General features: G+C 38.9%; 1 protein-coding gene across 4 annotated transcripts in view; it reads right to left on the bottom strand.

Annotated features, from left to right (window-relative positions):
• The window catches only part of pdlim5b (PDZ and LIM domain 5b), a 47,793-nt gene that overhangs the window by 8,738 nt on the left and 19,592 nt on the right, over positions 1–19,463 (bottom strand). For 3 of the 4 annotated variants that reach the window (XM_056735824.1, XM_056735826.1, XM_056735825.1), the window contains exons 4-7: positions 8,843–8,870; positions 7,163–7,680; positions 1,655–1,821; positions 1,318–1,348 (exon numbers count right to left, since the gene is read on the bottom strand). In XM_056735824.1, the coding sequence (XP_056591802.1) occupies positions 1,318–1,348; positions 1,655–1,821; positions 7,163–7,680; positions 8,843–8,870 (744 nt within the window). Of the gene's footprint in view, positions 1–1,317; positions 1,349–1,654; positions 1,822–1,904; positions 1,920–2,022; positions 2,044–2,791; positions 2,809–7,162; positions 7,681–8,842; positions 8,871–19,463 lie in introns of all 4 variants that reach the window. The other variant, XM_056735827.1, reaches the window with a different exon arrangement.

Genomic DNA, 19,463 nt, shown 5'->3' with positions numbered 1-19,463 from the left:
CAGTTATCTGTCCTCCAGACAGCTGTATCAAAACCATTAAAACTCACATTGATCGACGTTTGAACTAAAGGTCAGAGGTCAGAACAGAATGATCACATTAATCCACGTTTAAACTAAAGGTCAGAGGTCAGAAAAGAAGACGAAAGAAGAGATGACGGAGGAGATACAGAGACAAAGAGCTTTATTTGAGCTTTCAGACAGAAACAGACAGCACTTCAAAAAGATGTTGTATGACAGTCTCAGAAAAGAAAACTGAAAGAAAAAGAATAGATTACAGATTGAAGCAAACACAGACACGAGTCATGCGAAAAGAGAAAGACAACAGGAATATTTATCCAATGACTACTTTCTAATAAAAAGAGACTCGTCTCTCTAAACACACATCTTTCATCCACGCGAGCAACGCTCTCATACACGACACAGCTTCCTCCATTCAGTCACGTGATTGTGTTATCGTGTGATTGACAGGCGCGGGGAGGTGAGGGAAGAATATTTCAGAAGACTTTCTCAGGGACGTCATAATATTTGGACATTGAGCACACTGGCCGAGACACCGTGATGCCAGTCTCTCAGCTTGTTGTACTGCGGCCGGACCAGCTCGGGGTCCACTTTGGTCACCCTGACGATCCGACGATTGAGAGAAAGAAGAAATGTGTCAATATTGCTCCGTAAGACACAAAACAATGCATTATAATAATTACTTTTTAAGACTAAAATAAAATCTAAACTAAATGTGGAAATAAATTCATATCAGCATGGATTACATTATCGGGTGTTGGGATTTTAAACGTTTCTTCAATGTGGATAATTGCATGGCACGTCTTCATTGCAAGGGTCATATTTTTATTTTGTCTGTCTCACTTCTGCAAAGTAACTGATCAATTTAAGTCCAAATAAAACGAACTATTTCTAACAAAAGATTTGGGAAGCTTTCTCTTCTTCTTTTATGTATGATTATGTGGTTAGCTGCATTTTATTAGTGGCGTCTGACATTATTGTTCCCTGCTACCCTTTCACGAGACCCACGAGTTCTGTTTCAAACCCTTCAGTGTTTGTTTCCTCAAACCGATCTGTGGCACATGTTTTCCAGGATTTTCCAATAATGAGCAGAGAAAACAGCCCAGATTACCCACAATCCTATTTAATTACCAACAATTCCCTTCAATGGAAGAACGGTCCGAGGCAAAGCCCTGATCCATTCGGTTCTTTACATGTGGTCTTTGCCCTCATCAGAAGTCTATTCACTGCCGATCTTTTTAACAGAAACAAAGTTGACTTAAAACAGCACCAGATGGATTTGCATCCACGTGAACTCACTTCTTTCCAGTCCGGTTCTCCTGGGCTTGATCTAGAGGACAGAAACAAGAGAGACTTTAAGCTTCAACTTCAAACACGATTAAATTCCGCTAAACAAGCGCTTCATGAGACCACAGGGCAAAATCAGGCTTTCTAATACAATTTGCAGTAGTTCGAATAAACATGTGATGCACACCGCTAGCGCATTTTATATAGGGGGTGATTATAAAAAAAATACATCATTTATGTCCGCCCAATTCCTCATCTTAAATAGTTTGTTTGTTCCTGACACGGCATCCTAAAATTTTGAAATGAAAAATGTTATATTGAATAAATCAAAGACACCCGCAGTTCTTACCATTCTCTGTGCCAGTGATCTGTGCCAGGATGCGGAAGGACCGGGACTGCGACGTCCCCGTGCGCGGGTGCCAATCCTCCGTGTCCTCGATCAGACGCTTCTTACTGTCATTGCTGAGCGGAGACACGTGGTTCACCTCCATCTCTATGACGGGTTTCCGTGCGGTCCTGAGGCAAACACAGAGGTACAGAAAGTACATCAGACTGATACTTCCAGACAGTATGTCAATCACACACAATGAGATATTTACCTGGGTGGAGTCTTTCTGTGGTTAATATCACAAAGAGAACAAAGATAGAAATCACAAACTATATATTGAAAGGTATATAAACGTACAGTCGCTCTCTTAAATGGATGCTTCCACTTACTTTAGAATACTCTGAGGTCCGCTACAGAAATAAATGTCAGAAAATAATTTTAGTGCTCGCCTAATAATTTGTGCAAATTTAATTTATTTGCATTTGTGCATGCAACTAACTGTCAAGAAACGTGTGTGCAGATAAACACGAGTTAGCAAAATAAAAGTGGAGTTATGAACACAAAACTATGAACTAGATGTCATTGCAAACTTGCATTCGATACTCATATCCGCACAACAAAAACGCTGAACAGAGCTGAACATGCTTTGACAACAGAACATTTGAAGAGTTTGGTTTCAAAATAAGATAAAAAAATCTTGTGTTTATTGTGTTAGAAAGCTGTATTTTTTGTTATTATGCCTCAAATCAAAACAACCACCTGCAGTTTGATTGATATTAATTGCAATCCACAATAAATAAAAAAATTTGGAACCAAACTCTTCATTTTCACAATGTGGACAGATGATTCTTCACACCACAAGATGGCGCCACATGCACTGAACTCACTCTATCTGCAACAAACCAAACTCATCTTTAGGAATCTCTCACTTTAACAATACCGGTGTAAATGTCACACCGCTATTTATACTGCCGTGCACAACACAACACACTGAAGACTGACAGCAACACATTGAGTTCTGATGTTACCGTGACTGTACCAAATGAACCTTCAAAATCATCAACATAAACTTTCACCGACTGACAGGTGAGGAAAAACTACAGTGATGTGTGCGTGCGTGACCAAACACAAACAGACACACAGATCTAGAACACTAACTTTGTCATGGGCTCTCCCTGTTGAGAAAGAGACGGACAGTGAGACATTTGAATCTGAAGTACTGAAGATCACATTAAACTTCACCTCAAATCCATGCAAAAACTCACACATGCACTGAAAACCAGAAGAAAACCACACAAACGTGAGAGTTTAGTCTTGTTTAACACTCATCGTGTGCACTTGGGTTGCCAGTTATCGGAAAACTCAGAACTTAGATACATTAAGAAATGATTTCCAAATGAAAGTAATTGTGTAATTATTTAGACACACAGATGTGCAACAAATTGAAGCTTTTCAACATATTGAAAACTGTTTTTTCAGAACATAAATAGTAATGAAAGCCAAATCCATCCATTGAATAAATATTTTCACCTGAGATTCGGAGACCAATTTCATTGCCTTGAAACTAAAATAATGTTGCGGTTATCTTTTAGGTCAGATTTGTATAAAGATTGGAAGGCTTAATAGCGATCTTGTTGCAATACAAGCCAACGGCGATAGTTAGACTATCTAGAAGTGTTTTTCCCTCAAAGGTTTGAATCCATGTAACTACAAAATTATGGAAGTTTCTTTATCATAAATAACAGTGTTGTTTGGTATTTACATTTATAAGGCACTACTGTACAATCGTGGTCAAAAACAAATGTGGCTCACTTCGCATACAGCTGTTACTTGTTGTATTTAAAGTCCCCGTAAACCGTAAGTTGCGATTGTTTTTACTTTCGTAATAATAAAAGAAAATAAGTTCAAAGAAGAAAATAACTGGCCGTGGCTTGCCTTTTACACTGCGAATTGATTGGATATGTAAAAACAGCTGTTGACTTAACGGATGCTCTGGCCAAGCGGTCTAGTTTACGTCATTTGAGATGGAGAGTCGTTTCAGGGCGGAAGTGCATTTTCAGATTTTAACTGAAGATTATGAGGGAACGTGAATTTTAAAAAGAAAATGACCCACATAAGCTATTTACTATAAACGCTGCAATATTTTATAAAAAAATAAGAATTGTCATTTTTAATTTCACTGGGACTTTAACTCTGAGTGACAACCAAATATGAACAGACAAGTCTCAATTCACGTCGTGTGAAGTTTCAGTCTTACACACGCAGACACAGTTTTCGGTTTTACGAGCCGATCACGTCACACATCATCCAGCCTTCACAAGCGCTTGTCAACAAACTCTCTGTGTTTTCCATCTAAGACGCCAACAAACGGCCAGCGACACGCAGACGTTTCTCTCCGTCACCAGCAGAACGTGGGTCACGCCGCCGAAACTAATTGGTCGAGTCAGTAAACGCGGCTGGAAACTCCTGCAGGGAATTTTACAAACATTCCCGTGGACTCCTGTGGGACATACATCGTAAATGAGCGGCATGAACCAGACTGGCAGTGGCAGGCAGACGTAAACATATGGAGACGCACAGCCCTATAAACACACGGGTTACTGAAAGGACATCAGATCACCGAGCAGGAAACACGGCGCAGGTGCGGCCAACACCACACCCGCTTTACAATCCCAACACACGGGCATCTGGACCGGCAGAACAGAGGGACATCTGTTCCAGAGTGTTTCTGGCTGGTCGCTAGGGAAAACTGTGTGGTTGCTAGGTGGTTCATTGCTAGCCAGACGAGCCCAGGCCGAGGGACACGCCATGTCTGTTTTTCTTTTTATTTGCTTGTTAAGCCACCAGATGAAAAGTGTGAACACACTCAAAGCTACAGAAAAACGCTTCAGGTAGAAATTTCACAAAGTGATTTCTCCATAAGCAGCTCATCTGTATGGAGAGGATGCAAACATTCTGCTAAACGTCATTTTGTGCTCGACAGAACAAAGAAAGTCAGACAGGAAGATCAGACATCAGGGCGGCTTAATGATATTTAGTCGAAGTTCCTTTAAGATAAGCAGAAAAGAGGACATTATACACTATCCCTCCACTAAACCTCTCTGGATATCCCATCAGCGCTCTGGGGATCTGACCTGTTCTCTGCTCTTTTCCTGTTGACTGCACTCACACAGGAATTAGGAAGCTCATAATAATATTTTATGAAGAACACACCCAAAACAACCAGAGGTGACAACGGCAACTAATCGTAGAGATATTCTGATCCATTCAATATTCTCTGTCATTTTAAAGGGACACTCGTTGTCATTTGAAAATTCTGTCATCATTTACTCACCTTCAAGTTTTACAAATCTGTTCGCATTTCTTTGTTCTGATGAACACGGAGAAAGATATTTGGAAGAATCCTTGTAACCAGACAGATGTTGCCCCCCGTTGACTATATAACACATATTCAATAGTGTAATTAGATTACTGTACAAATTACTCTCTCCAATAAGTATTTAATTACTCATTACTAATTAATTACATTTTATATCCTATATAAACTTAGATTAGTTAAGTGATTCAATGATGGACATGAAACGATTCCTAATTTATTTAAATAAATAATATAAAACAACGAACAATTCTTATTAACTGACCAAAGTATTACAAATGTGAGCATTAAAGCACAGATTTTAAAGTTAGACTTTAATATGTGTGTCCAATAGTGAAATTGACATCAAAATTCAAAGTATTTAGTTCGATTAAAATCAGAACTAATTAAATTACATAACAATAATCCCATAATTTACTTTTTCAAGGGAAATGTAATTAAATCAGAGTAACTAATTACTTTATAACTTGTTACACCCTTGACTGCTCCCATAGTAGGAAAAAATACTTTATCATTGTTTGCTCTGTTAAACACAAAAGAAGATATTTTGAAGAATGTAGGACATCAAACCGTTCTGAGGCACTTCGAGGCACCTTTGTATTTTTTCCTACAATGGGACTTAATGGTGGCCAGGATCTGTTTGGTTATGAGCATTCTTCCAAATATCTTCACCTGTGTTCATCAGAACAAAGAAATTCACACAGATTCGGAACAACTCGGTGGCAAGTAAATGATGACAGGGTTTTCATTTTTGGGTGAAGTATCCCTTTAAGATGACCAACATAACAAATGTTGACATTCTACTCAAACCATCCAAACCAGAACAAAGAAAAAACTGAACTCCAGTAGAAATAGTGCAAACTAACCGCAGCGCTTCTAAAGCCTCTCGACGTCTTACAGATTCTTTCCTGCCGTTGTTATTCTCATTCTGTGGTCAGAATTTAAAGCACAACTGTGTTTACTCGGATCTGCACATGTGGGACAGTTTGCGTGTTTACTAGAGTCAATAAAAGCACATGAGAGAACATGCGGCACACTGTTACCACTATACGAGATTTCTTTCATCTATTGTTGAGTTCAATCATAACTCTATCCACAGAGTAATTTAAACCACTGATCTCCTTAAACACATAATCTGTTTCCTCACATAAAAAACTAAATATGAATCATTTAAAAACGCACATACAGGTAAATATTATAGTAAACTAACACCTGACTCCGGGTGGAACAGGTTCATCTGTGCCGGTAGCAGATGCCCTTGGGTCTGAAGTTGCTCGATCCTCTGCTGTGTAATTCAGTTTTTCACTAACCGTGTGGATTTGGCACAGACAGTCGCAAGCTCGTTTCCATGTTTTGGAAAACCCTTGCTTTTAAAGTCGACTCCCAATTTTGCTGTCTGTTTCACCACAGAGGGATCTGCATATTGTCAAAACACCCCACAGACTTTGAAGAATTATTGTGAGTTAAAACTTCATGGTTGGCATTTTTCGCAGACCATTTTACCATAAAACATGATTAAAAAATAAAGGACGAAGTAACAGAGTACTGGAAGATAATCATGATATTGATCATATTTTGAGCATCCTGAAGTGACGTTTTTAATGTTACAATTGCTCATATTCCATCTTAACAACGATTGATTATCCTGAAAACAATAACACTGTGCAGTGCTTTGCTTTTTAACACGGGGGATTACAGGGTCTATAAAACACCCGCTTCTTGCTTGTCTGCTTGTCTAAAATCGAAGAAAAACTATTTTTCAGTCTTTCAGTTTGTTCCCTTCTCAAAGAACACAGAATCATTTTACTTAAGAAGACAAAAAGCAAAAACATCTGTATGCTTTGTTTGTACCGTGTTGCATTATAAAAATAAATAAATAAACTGAATTTAAAATACACTTTCGGGGGTTTTCTATTCCGTAGAAAAATGCTGGTGAGCTGAGATGATTTCATGTGGTAAAACACTTGTTCGATAAATTGTAAATAACCCGGTAAATTCATAAAACAAAGTAAAAACAAAATAGTCCTATTCTTAATAAAACAACAACATCAGCACCTCTGATAACTGCGAGAAAGGTTTTGTGAAAGAACAGATAAAGTAAACTGAGAAAAATGAAGATAAAGTTCAGGGTTTGGTCCGTATGCCCCACCTACCCATTAAGCTGTTCTCCTTTGCTCTCCAGAAGACCCCGCCTTTGACCGATGGCCACCTCACAGGCGTTCTCATTGGAGTAGAGGTTGATGGGCGTGTTATAGACGGAGGGCTGAGGGGCGGTGGGTGCAGAGGAGGGACCGCTTACTCTCGCTGGGGAGGAGGAGCCAGAGGAGGAAGCAGAGGAGGAGTTGGCGAAGGGGGAGTGTCCGGAGACGGGCTTTGGGGCGGAGCTAGGCGAGGACAGGGTGCGGTTGGTGCCTCCACCCAGCGGGAAGGGAGGCTGAGGGGGGTGCTGGGATGGAGCTGCTGGTGTGAAAGCGGATGAGGCCGAGGGGATGGAGGCTTTGGGTGCCGCGAACGGTGTGGGGCTCAGGGACGGACTGACTGATCTCACAGTGCTGACGCCCCCTCCGAAGGGACGTGCGGTCTTATTGTAGGGGTTGGTGGCCGGGGTGAGGTTGGCAGAGCTGGCTGGTGGTTGGCTTACGGGCACAGGCTTTCTGATCTCCTGGGCTTCCTTCAGAAGGTGATAAAACACATGCAACACACGCTCAAACCACAGCACACGCATGCAGTTCCCTCATAACAGTTCAAATACACTTTATTCATAAGATGATGGGTTCCCACACACTGAAAAGTTCATTCGAGGTTTGCGATTATAGATTTTCTTAGTTTTTTTTTCTAAATCGAGAGCCAGGATTAGTTATTGAAAAAGAATTATGATAATTTTTTCTAAAAACCTCAAGATTAATTTTACATTTTGGATTACAGGATAAAAGCTTTTTTTTGTATTCAGACCTTTTTTGATAATAACTGTTTGTAATAATCAAGGTTATAATCGTTCACTAAAACTATTTAAAAAAAATGTGTTTTGAAAAAAAAAGTATGAAATGTTGCCTCAAAAATAAACTGAAATTTATTTAATCTATTTTATTATTATTACCTAAAAAGAAATGTAAACTTAAATAAAAAAAGTCATCTTGTATAGCAAAATCGATTTTTTTTTTTTTTATAAAACGAAATGCATTCCATGACAGAATAACTAAAATACAAAATAAAAGCACATTCAACATATTCACAAACACTGGGAACAAAACTATAATATTTCTGGTAATCATTTATAAATCATACTGATTGAAATAGAAGATGATCAAATGCAATACTATATTCAATAAAGAAAAAATATCAAATGTAACTAATTTGTATTTATTGGTGTAATGTTTAAATATAAATAATAAAAACAACCCCAAAAATATTTTCAGCTCACATGTAACCATGGGAACCCACATATCTGGGAATATGTCAGTAAAATTGGAAGACATTATAATTTAGGAAGTAAACTGTAATGAGGGAAAGCAACGAAATTCAGATATATTTGTATATTATATTAAATCCATCCAAACAAGTCATGCATTTAAAACATGCAGCATCATTCTGTGCCCTAACCAGGTGTGATGCAAATGAAAGAATAATGAACGTTGTCTCAATAATGCATGTTTGTGGCATCTTTAAGCACATACGGCAGCATGCATTTTGTGCACTACTAAGGTCTCATGCACCAGCTTTGTAACTGCTATTGAGATGAATGCCGAAGGGTCGCTTCTCCAGACATCATTGCTCAAATCTGTGCAGGGCATGATGCTACATATTTACATTATATTAAGTTAAACTATACATACCTTCTCGTTTTTAGTGACACCGGCAGATCTGCAAAGAGAAAACAGATATTACCATCAGACCACTTATCATCGATTAAGACACATGTACCCGATAGAGAACGTGTGTGTAAAGACTACACTGACTGCTTTCCCCTGTATGCTGCATTACACGGCCCGTAAACAAATGAAAAGAGAAAACAAATGGCATTCATTCCCAGCATCCTCCATTCATCAACACTGTCAACATCTGAAGGACTCCATACAGCTGACAACGGTGTAGAAATAACATCATAAATCGCATTGTACAACATCTACAGTAGAGCTCAGTCTCAGATGAGCCATAATCACAGAGGAGAAAACTCACTTTAGTAGCTGAACTGATGCGGGAGATTTCCAGATGAATCTCTGGGTGGTTTGGCAGCTCTGACACTACGATAAACATGTTTTGCTCCTTTATTTACATGTGCACATATGGACAGAGTTTATAGAATAAAGAAGAGGGCGGATCAGAGTTCACAGCATGGAAACTGTAGGATCCCACCTTTCAATTTGAAACAACATCTCTGCAAACGGTTTAACAGATTTGAATCTTTTTACATTTAAGCAGAAGTTGAAGTTGCACGACTAGATATCCATAATAACTACCGGGGGAAAGAAACCAAAGATGTGTCAGAAACCGCTCCATATATCCTACTGTATATAGTGCAATATATACCTTTATCCTATATAGCGCACTATATTAATTGTTGAAAAACAACCTAAATTCCTATGTTTCACTCATTTAGCCTATACCCACATTGCACTCTGATTTTGAGTCTACAACTGACGTGTATCTGCTAACTCGCTTGTTCCAAAGACTAAAGGAATTCCCAAAATGTTGTCTACATAATTTATTAATATTATTTTCCTATTTTTAGTGAACAGTTAAGATACATAAATGTCAGTAACCGAATTATCTTTTTAATATAAAATATCTTTTTAATAGATTTAATAGTACCATAAATAAACATTAAATAAATAAATAAAAGATTTTCTTTGTTATTCTTTAGACCGTTTCAGAGGACGCACCTGTCCCCCAGGTAACTTCGGGTTTGTGTTTGACTGTCGAATATATAACTATTTATATTTAATTTAAGATAATAATTTGTATCATTATTTTACTGTATAATTATCGCATTAAATAAACGATTTGTTGAAATTTTGTGATATGTTCATTCAATTAAATAAGCAAACTGAGTCCTGCAGTTTGGTAGCATTTAAACAAGCCATATGATTCACTGACACCTAGCGGTTGAGCTTGGTATCGCAGTCTAAATTCAAAATATTGGAGAGACAAGTCTAGCCATGTAATGGTTCTTCTTTTGATTGTCATCAGAAATAATCTACTTGGGAATGTGAACCAGGAGTTAAATTGGGGTCACAAAACTGCGCATGCGCAGTAACGTTTGTTTATGTTGTTCAGATGAAACCGACTATTGAAGCTGAATATTGAATACAACTGAATTGTATTCTGTATTTATTCACACTGTATATCCTGCACTTGCTAATTGCACTTCTGGTTAGACCTAAACTACATTTCGTTACACTGTACTTGTATATGTGTAATGACAATAAAGTTGAATCTAATCTAATCTAATCTATTTATTCTATTTGTTAATTATTAATGACATGACCATTTAATGATTTTTATAATCTATAAAGCTACAAAAAAGACTTTTGCATTTTTATAGCTGTAAATGCTGTTAATTCCCAGACAACCATAACGTCCCGGATTATCATCATTTGCATTAGAAAAAACAATATCACACTGTGTGGAATACTGCCAAATGACTACATGATAAACGCAAATGCGAAAAGTATTAGAAACTATCAGACTCACTTCAATCAAACATGCAACAAAATGAGGTCACATGACAACTCGACACACAACTGTCGTCATTCGACCTTTGATTTAAAAGCTGCCTTTCTATTGACCTGAATCCGTTCTCATCATTCATGCATAGCTGTGAATCCCAAATAGGACTGTGTAAATAAAGCTCCATGCGGACGGCCATCAGGGTTCATATTTTTGAGGTTCTCATGTATGCGAAACATTCCTGTCACACCGTCTAGACGGCTTCATTAAATCAACATTAAACCCAGCATGAGGTCACATAGCTCATAAATAACCTCTGTCCAGCGGACAGGCGACAAACAGGCTCTTTCCACACACAAAAAAAACTGTGACTCCGCATAATTGGTTCCGGCTCGTGTTCTCAAACGCTTCCATATTAGGAAGACGAGACCAAGCGGTTCTGCAAGATGAGCGATTGTTTCTCAAGAGTCTCTCTCAGCTGAACGCTTGGCCTCATAATGAGGGTGAAGGTGGGCCGCTGCTGCGGACACAATGAGGACGTTAAAAGCCCTCATACAAAAAGCCTAACACCCCGAGGGGACAAACATGAACAATAGAAACACAGACGGGAAGCAGACGGTGTGGAAGTGGACAGGGTCACACATGGATAACATCTCAAAGGTGAAGTGTGTCAGTTCTGGGAAGAAATGATACAACGATCAGGTCAGGAGGAACCAAAGCAAATAATGAGACCGTTTCCTGAACTCTTTATCCAACTGCAACAGGTCCAGATCCCACCTATACACGTCATCAGTCAGGTCCAATGGGAGGATAGCAATGGAGAGAGAGAGTGAGTGATAGAACGATAGAGAGAGAGAGATAGAACGATAGAGAGAGATAGAACGATAGAGAGAGAGAGAGATAGAACGATAGAGAGAGAGAGAGATAGAACGATAGAGAGAGAGAGAGAGATAGAACGATAGAGAGAGAGAGAGAGATAGAACGATAGAGAGAGAGAGAGATAGAGCGATAGAGAGAGAGAGAGATAGAGCGATAGAGAGAGAGAGAGATAGAGCGATAGAGAGAGAGATAGAGAGAGAGATAGAGCGAGAGAGATAGAGCGATAGAGAGAGAGAGATAGAGCGATAGAGAGAGAGAGATAGAACGATAGAGAGAGAGAGATAGAACGATAGAGAGAGAGAGATAGAGCGATAGAGAGAGAGAGATAGAACGATAGAGAGAGAGAGATAGAGCGATAGAGAGAGAGAGATAGAGCGATAGAGAGAGAGAGATAGAGAGAGAGAGCGATAGAGCGATAGAGCGATAGAGAGAGAGAGAGAGAGAGAGATAGAGCGATGGAGAGAGAGACAGATAGAGAGACAGAAAGAGAGACAGAGAGAGAGACAGAGAGATATAGAGAGATAGAGGGAGAGAGATATAGAGAAAAAGATAGAGAAAGAGATAGAGAGAGAGAGATAGAACGATAGAGAGAGAGAGATAGAGCGATAGAGAGAGAGAGAGAGATAGAGCGATAGAGAGAGAGACAGATAGAGAGACAGAAAGAGAGACAGAGAGAGAGACAGAGAGATATAGAGAGATAGAGGGAGAGAGATATACTCAACTCAACTCAACTTTATTTATATAGCGCTTTTTACAATTTTCATTGTTACAAAGCAGCTGTACATGAGACACATTTAATACAAGTATGAATTCTAAAGCAGCCCCATATAGAGAAAAAGATATAGACAGAGAGAGACAGCTGTCTTGTATTCTCACGGCTTATAACATTTTACAACCATCATCCACATAAAAGAATCACCTCACTGACAAAACGTTTTATCTGAAGATGTCTGCGGCAAAACCCACGCTCTTTCATTTATGATGTCATCGTGTAAGAGATGTTGCATCAACAGCACATACACAGACACAAATAATGTTAAACAATTTAAAAATCCGTTCATGCAATTGACAAACAAGTTTATCCAAAACAACATTTTAATAAGCATTTGGAGATCGAACCCACAATCTTTGCATTGCAAACACAACATTCTACTAGTCGAGCTACAGGAACAAAGATCACATTGTCGATGTTCATTTTTGCGTTTGTGAGTCAAAGCAAGCAAGCACGTGGACTCACATGATCTTGAATTACAACTGAATTTACTTCTCGAGTCAAGTTCTGGCAGGATGATTGTGAATTATTCAACTGTTATTTTACACAACGAAACTCCATAAATAATCCAACTGAACTGTTATAATGTGAATCTGCTTACAGTAGGTTCACTTTCACACGCTGTTGTGCCCAGGGGTGTGACAGACCGACAGAGCATGCTGGGAAACATGCAGGAGGCGGTGCGGGTTTCGACAGCACATGAGCCAAAATCAACAGCGTGACATGACAATCCTCCGTTCCCTTATCAGTCAACATGTATTGAAAGACCCTTTCACACACACACAATAGACAAACGCACATCCCTTGTTTCCACTGCCGCGTGTTAAATATTGAAACACATCTGCTGTCAGCAAAGGATGATGACTTTCAAAGACAAAGAGAAAAGCTACAGTAAACATTGCGTCTGTTGTTGAGCTATCTATACAAAACCATAATTTCCTGTATAGCAAGAAGGCCGTGAAAATAACACAGACGCCAAAAAATTGACAGTAGATACAGAACAACAAGTGCAGACTTCTTCAATGGGTTTAGTGTTCCTGCAATTGAGTTTCTCAAGAGGCCTTTCAGTTTTGTAGCTGCTGCGCATTTCACTCCAATAGAGGCCAGATGAACTGTGAGGAACTAGGTCTTCTTCTTCTTATTCTCTTTTAAATTGTGTAATAAAATGAAATATTAGGAACGAAACGCTTCATTGGAATAATAAACGATATTCGTTAAAGTCCCAGTGAAAATAAAAATGACAATTCTTTTTTTCATGAAATATTGCAGCGTTTGTAGTAAATGGCTTATCAATGTGGGTCATTTTCTTTTTTAAATTGACGTACCCTCATAATCTTTAGTTAAAATGTGAAAATGCACTTCCGCGGCTTGGGCGGAGCATTCGTAAACTCCTCCCCTTCAACTCTCTGTCTGCTGCCAGTTTCTTTTCAAAATCAATGCAACAGCTGTATTTACACATCCAATCAATTCACTGTATAAAACGCTAGCCACGCCCACTAATATTATCCTTTGAAATTCCTTTTCATTAGGAAATGTGTCAGAATATGATGGTAAAAACGATCTAAATTTCCCGTTCACAGGGACTTTAAAGCACTGAGGCACATCATGCCAAACAACATCCTTTAGCATTGACTAAACTCAAACTAAACCCCAGACTCCAGTATCCTATTGCTGAATAATGATCCTACAATAGTAAATGTTATATTTTGGAAAAAAAAAAAAAAAAATCACAGGCACCATGGCAACTGTTTGTTGAGACTGATGATGTCTGAACGGTAATGAAAGCCATAAGCCCGACGGGGATCCGAATATGAGCTCCTGAAACTGATTTCCTCTTGTTATACACACAGACTCAAACGCACAAACAGATGTTTCATAATGTCTCTCACAGATCCTTTCTAGACGTCAACCGCAACCCAAGGAACACTGGAACTGAGCGGGTCACCTGTTATTCCACTTAGACGCACACTCTTCCACCTCGAATGTTAAATACCTCCATTTACATCTGCTTAAACCTGGAGACTAAGAGAGAAAATATGTCAAGAAAATTGATTTTCCGCTTACGTAACAAAGTCGAGACACGACTCTCAGAATGACATTCCAACATTTCCAAGAGATTCGTTATCATCTTAAGTGGAATAAACTGGAAATAAACTGTGACAAATAAAAACAACATATATATAACTTGATGAAATAATGAATGATGTGAAATAGGAGGGAAGGTTTCAAAGTGAACAAACAGTGCTGCATAAAACATAACAAATTGAAGATCACGTCTAGGAGCCAGAGGTGAACGTTTTATTATGAAGTCAATTTTGGAACGTGGATTTTACGCCCTTAAGTCGGCCTCCGTAATGGTTTACGGATGGACGTATGGACATATGGGAGAACTCAACCAGTGGGAAAATGACATCATACACCAGTTGACAGGGTTCAAGCCAAAAGTCTGACCTCAGATGACAACACCTCGCCAGCCATACCAGAGCTGACCTCGGCTCAGCGGGGGGCCAACGTGTAGGGGATGGAAACATCATATATTAGCTCATGTGGAGAGTTTTCGGACCACTCCAAAAGAAGCAGAGAGCCAAAGCAGCACCTCAGAGAGACGCTTTATCTGTGAGCTCTGGGACTTCAGCAGACAGTTTTCTCCATTGTTTCTTCCCTCAATAGAGAACACGGAGTACGATGATGACACAAAGGAATTTACAAAGAATTTAAGACTTCCTTTCCTCAATTGAACGGAAAGAACGTTTTATATAAAAGTATCAAGTCTCCAATTGTTGAAGCTCAGAAAAAACAAGCATCCATCATAAAAGTCATGCAAAAGATTGAAATAAGGGAACATAGAGATAACTTTTAATCTTATTGTTTCTTGTGACTAGGTCCAAAAAGAAAGAACATATGATATTTTAATCATCTGGATTACTTTTATGATGGATTAAAAACAAAAAAAATCATTTACAGCTGCGAAAAAGACCATTTCAAAATTATTTTCAGTTTTCTGAATTTACAATTTAAAGGTTTTGTTCTCTGAACTACTAACAATATTTCTCCCAAACTTCAAATAAAAACGTTGCTTCTATTTGCGTTTGTTTGCAGAAAATAAAAACCGGAGAAGCAGATGAAAATAACAGAAAAGATGCTCCGTTTTTTTCAGGCCTAAATAATGCAAAGTAGTACATATTTTTGTGATTTTTTAGGTCCTTCTTTGGTTCATGTAGTATCCAACAACAAGTGTAAAACACTTTCCTTTTTTAATAACCGGCAGTTATTGTTACCTTACTTCGTGATTCATTCTAATTCCCTCCTGTCAGCCTACTCTGATCTGATAGGTCAGATGGTCTAGTCTGCTGTGATTGGTCTACCGCATACAGCATCGCAAGTGAAAGAGTAGATTACACGGATTACACGAATGATGCAAATCCGACCCGGATGTGAAATAAGAACGGCAGACTCGTTCACGGGATTCAGATTTGACTCATTTTTTCTCAAGCCAAGAACTTGGTTATTCGTTCACTTTCGGCATTACAACTTGCGATTCACACACTGCATGAAATGTTATGTTAAGGACATTGTAATAGTAACTTTAAGCAACACAACAGTAAAATTTTGTGTTTAGGAAAATAATTCCTGAAGTCTTAACACAGTTTTCGTGTGTCTTGTCATGATGTCATTCTTTCACATTGCTGTTGGATGACTTTATGTCGCTCCTGAGGTTTGATCTGTTGAAATTCAACAGAAACATGACTGGAATGAAAGCAATACGTCTAGAAATGCTGAATAAATAAACATTTGGTATAGTCTCTTCATTTTCTCTGGGGCTGTATCAGAGATATTTGTATCTGGTTGCCATGAGAGGAAGTAACTTATAAGAGAGTTTTACTTTTTCAGTGATTTATTCCTCTCAAAGGAGTGTGGTGTAATAACACAAACTGTTATCAGAGCTTCAGGGGCTGTTAGGAAAAAAATAAGAGGCTATTAAAATAAGAACAATCCCCTAAATAACATAGGCTACAGAGAAAGATGAAAGAACAACTACCACCAGACACCAGTCGGTTGCTGGTCAAACTACTTCAACAACAACCATACACAATCACTTTTATTTTCACTTATCAGAACCTCATCAAGGGTTAAAAGCAACTCATAAACCGGGGAGGAATCTGATTTGTTTGTGTTTTTCTGACCACAGAGAAATCAGACAGGAAATGTGGAGAGAGGTCCAGGCAGGGACGGAGCTCATGTGGGCTGCGGGTCGGGCTTCAGACCCGTGCAGTCAAGCAGGTTTCTCTGCGTTTCTTCAAACTAAAACCACACAGCACCGTTTTGTTCCTTTATAATAGCCCCTCTTAAAGCGGATCGTTTGGAACTGATATATGGAGCAGTCCCAGTGCTAAAAAACGCCAGACATAAACCGCAATTGGTGAGTGAAACTGATGTCTGTGTTTTGTTGACAATGGATGTGCACGTGCTTTGGTTCAGCCTACCCCTCCCCCCTGCACGCATCATATGTTTTCGGAAACAATTGACAGCTGTATCTGTGTTTTATAAATCTGATCAAACTAAATACTCTTCGAAGATACGAAGTATGCAATACTACTCCATAGGTACTCAAGATTAATATGAGATTTGCAGAAACCCTGTGTGTTACGCCCGCTTTAACACCTACATGCAGCATGCGTCACATGAGAAATTCAACACGGTAAAGGAGAACCTCGCATGCACTTTCCAGTTTCCATGAACAACCCCAATTTATCATCGACGCAATGCAAAACCTAAAGAACGACTGTCATCACTCCAGTGGGAATATTATAATGTTGTTGTTTAAAGTCAGATACCACAGCGAACCTGCCCCAAACCTCAGGCGCCGCTACGTGCACGTATTTCAAAGGGGGCTTTTTGAATCCGGGTTGGAAACAACTTTAAGTATGTAAAAGAGAGAAGTGCGTGCGGTCTGGAGCAATCTCCTACCTTCGGTCCTGCTGAACCGACTCAAAACGGTAGAAATTTTGGTTTGGAAGCGAATGGGGGACACATGGAGACCTGTGCAATTCCTCTCATTTCTTTAGTGCAGAATACCGTGTGGTTTCACCGCAGTCTGAGATGCTTCAGCGTCTTTAAGTGCTTCTCTAACAGACAGAGATTAACCGCAAGACATTAGGGTTTGTTTAAGAGAGTCCATGTTCGGGGTTTTAAATAATAAAACATTAATGTTTTTCTACATCAAGACTAATGAAGGTTTATTTGTGAGCATCACTGAACAAAACGTTTAATGGCGAGTCATTATTTTGCCACATGCACGGGACAGATCAACCAATTTCTCTTTATTCTCTTTCCGCCTCTGCCTCGGGATGCCCATCCCGAGGTAGGAAGAAGTTCCACCATGTCCAGACGACCGACAGATGCCCATCCCGAGGTAGGAAGAAGTTCCACCATGTCCAGACGACCGACAGATGCCCATCCCAAATTTGAGATTACACCAGATACAGCTGCAGACTGACTGACCATCCCAGCTCCATCTAAGGCAATTCCACCAGCTGCCAAGAGAAATATGACCATCGGACCATCCCAGCTCAGACCACTACATCCCCAACCAAGAGCAAAGACGGACTATTTGTCTTATTAATGCTGAAGTTACAATATTTGGTATTAAATGCTAAACTAAAATCACATGTCACCAGTCTGAGTGCAGCTATGACACGTCAGAGGGGATCTGGCCCTCCCGGTTGAGCCTGGTTTCTCCCGAGGTTTTTTTCTCCATTAATCAATCATTGGAGTTTGGGTTCCTCGCCACAGCAGGGCAGTGTTGGCCTGCTCACCGGGAGACTGCATTCATTCATTTATTTATTTAGAAATTAGATGTTATTTATTAGAATGAACTTACTCGTTGTATAAATACCATGCACTGTGCTGTTTTAACTTTTCTGTTTTTCCTGTTTGCCCCTGTAAAGCTGCTTTGAAACAATACACATTGTGAAAAGCGCTATATAAATAAACTTGAATTGAAATTGAATTGAATTTATTTTTACAAATCTGTCATTTATTTATTTTCATGTTCATCTTTTTTTTTGATAAACGTCCATTGTGTAATTTTTTGCAGGATCTTTTGACAGAAATGCAATATAACATTCATAACTATGTGTTCAGAGGTGTATAAAGACTGTACATAATGAAGCGTTAGCTTTTTATAATCTTAGACTGAGCTTTTTCTATCTACATACACCGCGGGTCCCCTTAAATGGAATTCTCCATGTTGTTTCTACAGTGGGCCTAAATGGACAAATTGCTCTACAGAGCGAGTTTCGTAAATACTTTATCTCAAAGAAACGAAAATGTGAAGACCTCTTAGTCCTGTGTCAGCCACAGAGTGCTTCTAAAGGGAGGGGTGGAGTAAGCCGTTGGTTGCACTTCGCAACCTCACCACAAGATGCCGCTAAATTTTATATATAGGACTTTAAACTATATGAAATTGATTTTCTGTCCAACCAGATTCATGATCAAAAGTTAATAAAGATGTTTTACATGTTATGCTTTTGAGGCGAAAAAATGAAAAGAGTATGATTGAAATGTAAAATCTCTAAATGCAGTGGTACACACAGTAAAGCGTTTAAATGTAGAAAAAGCGAAGTAATAGTTGAGATGAGAGAACTGCGGTGTTCTGGGTGGATGACTTTCTAATGGCTCTCTGGGAGCCTGTGCAAACGTTCATCTCCTCTAAACACAATGTTATCTTAATAGTAAAGTTTTAGTGCTGCGATTTCTCTGATGATCTTTGCAGATTCACTGACTCTTAAAAACCCACTGAAACACTTTAATGGAAGATTCCAGGGCCATTGCACAATATCTAACCTCGACATTTCCTTCCACAATTCTAGAATATCAGTCTTGCTATTTAGTAGAAAAGCGTTTTTAAATATAGTGTTAAAAAATGTAAATATATTTGAAGCACAAAACCAGTGATGGGTAGCACAGGGAAATTTTTAGCAATAGCCAAAAATACATTGTACGGGTCAAAATGATTGATTTTTCTTTAATGCCAGAAATCATTAGGATATTAAGTAAAGATCGTGATCCATGAAGATATTTTATACATTTCTTCACTAAAAATATCAAAACTTTATTTTTGAGAGTGAGGACTA

This window comes from Triplophysa dalaica, chromosome 22 (genome assembly GCF_015846415.1).
Source record: "Triplophysa dalaica isolate WHDGS20190420 chromosome 22, ASM1584641v1, whole genome shotgun sequence".
Taxonomy (NCBI): domain Eukaryota; kingdom Metazoa; phylum Chordata; class Actinopteri; order Cypriniformes; family Nemacheilidae; genus Triplophysa; species Triplophysa dalaica.
Note: the sequence above shows the minus strand (reverse complement) of the source record. Positions and strands in the feature narration are given on the sequence as shown.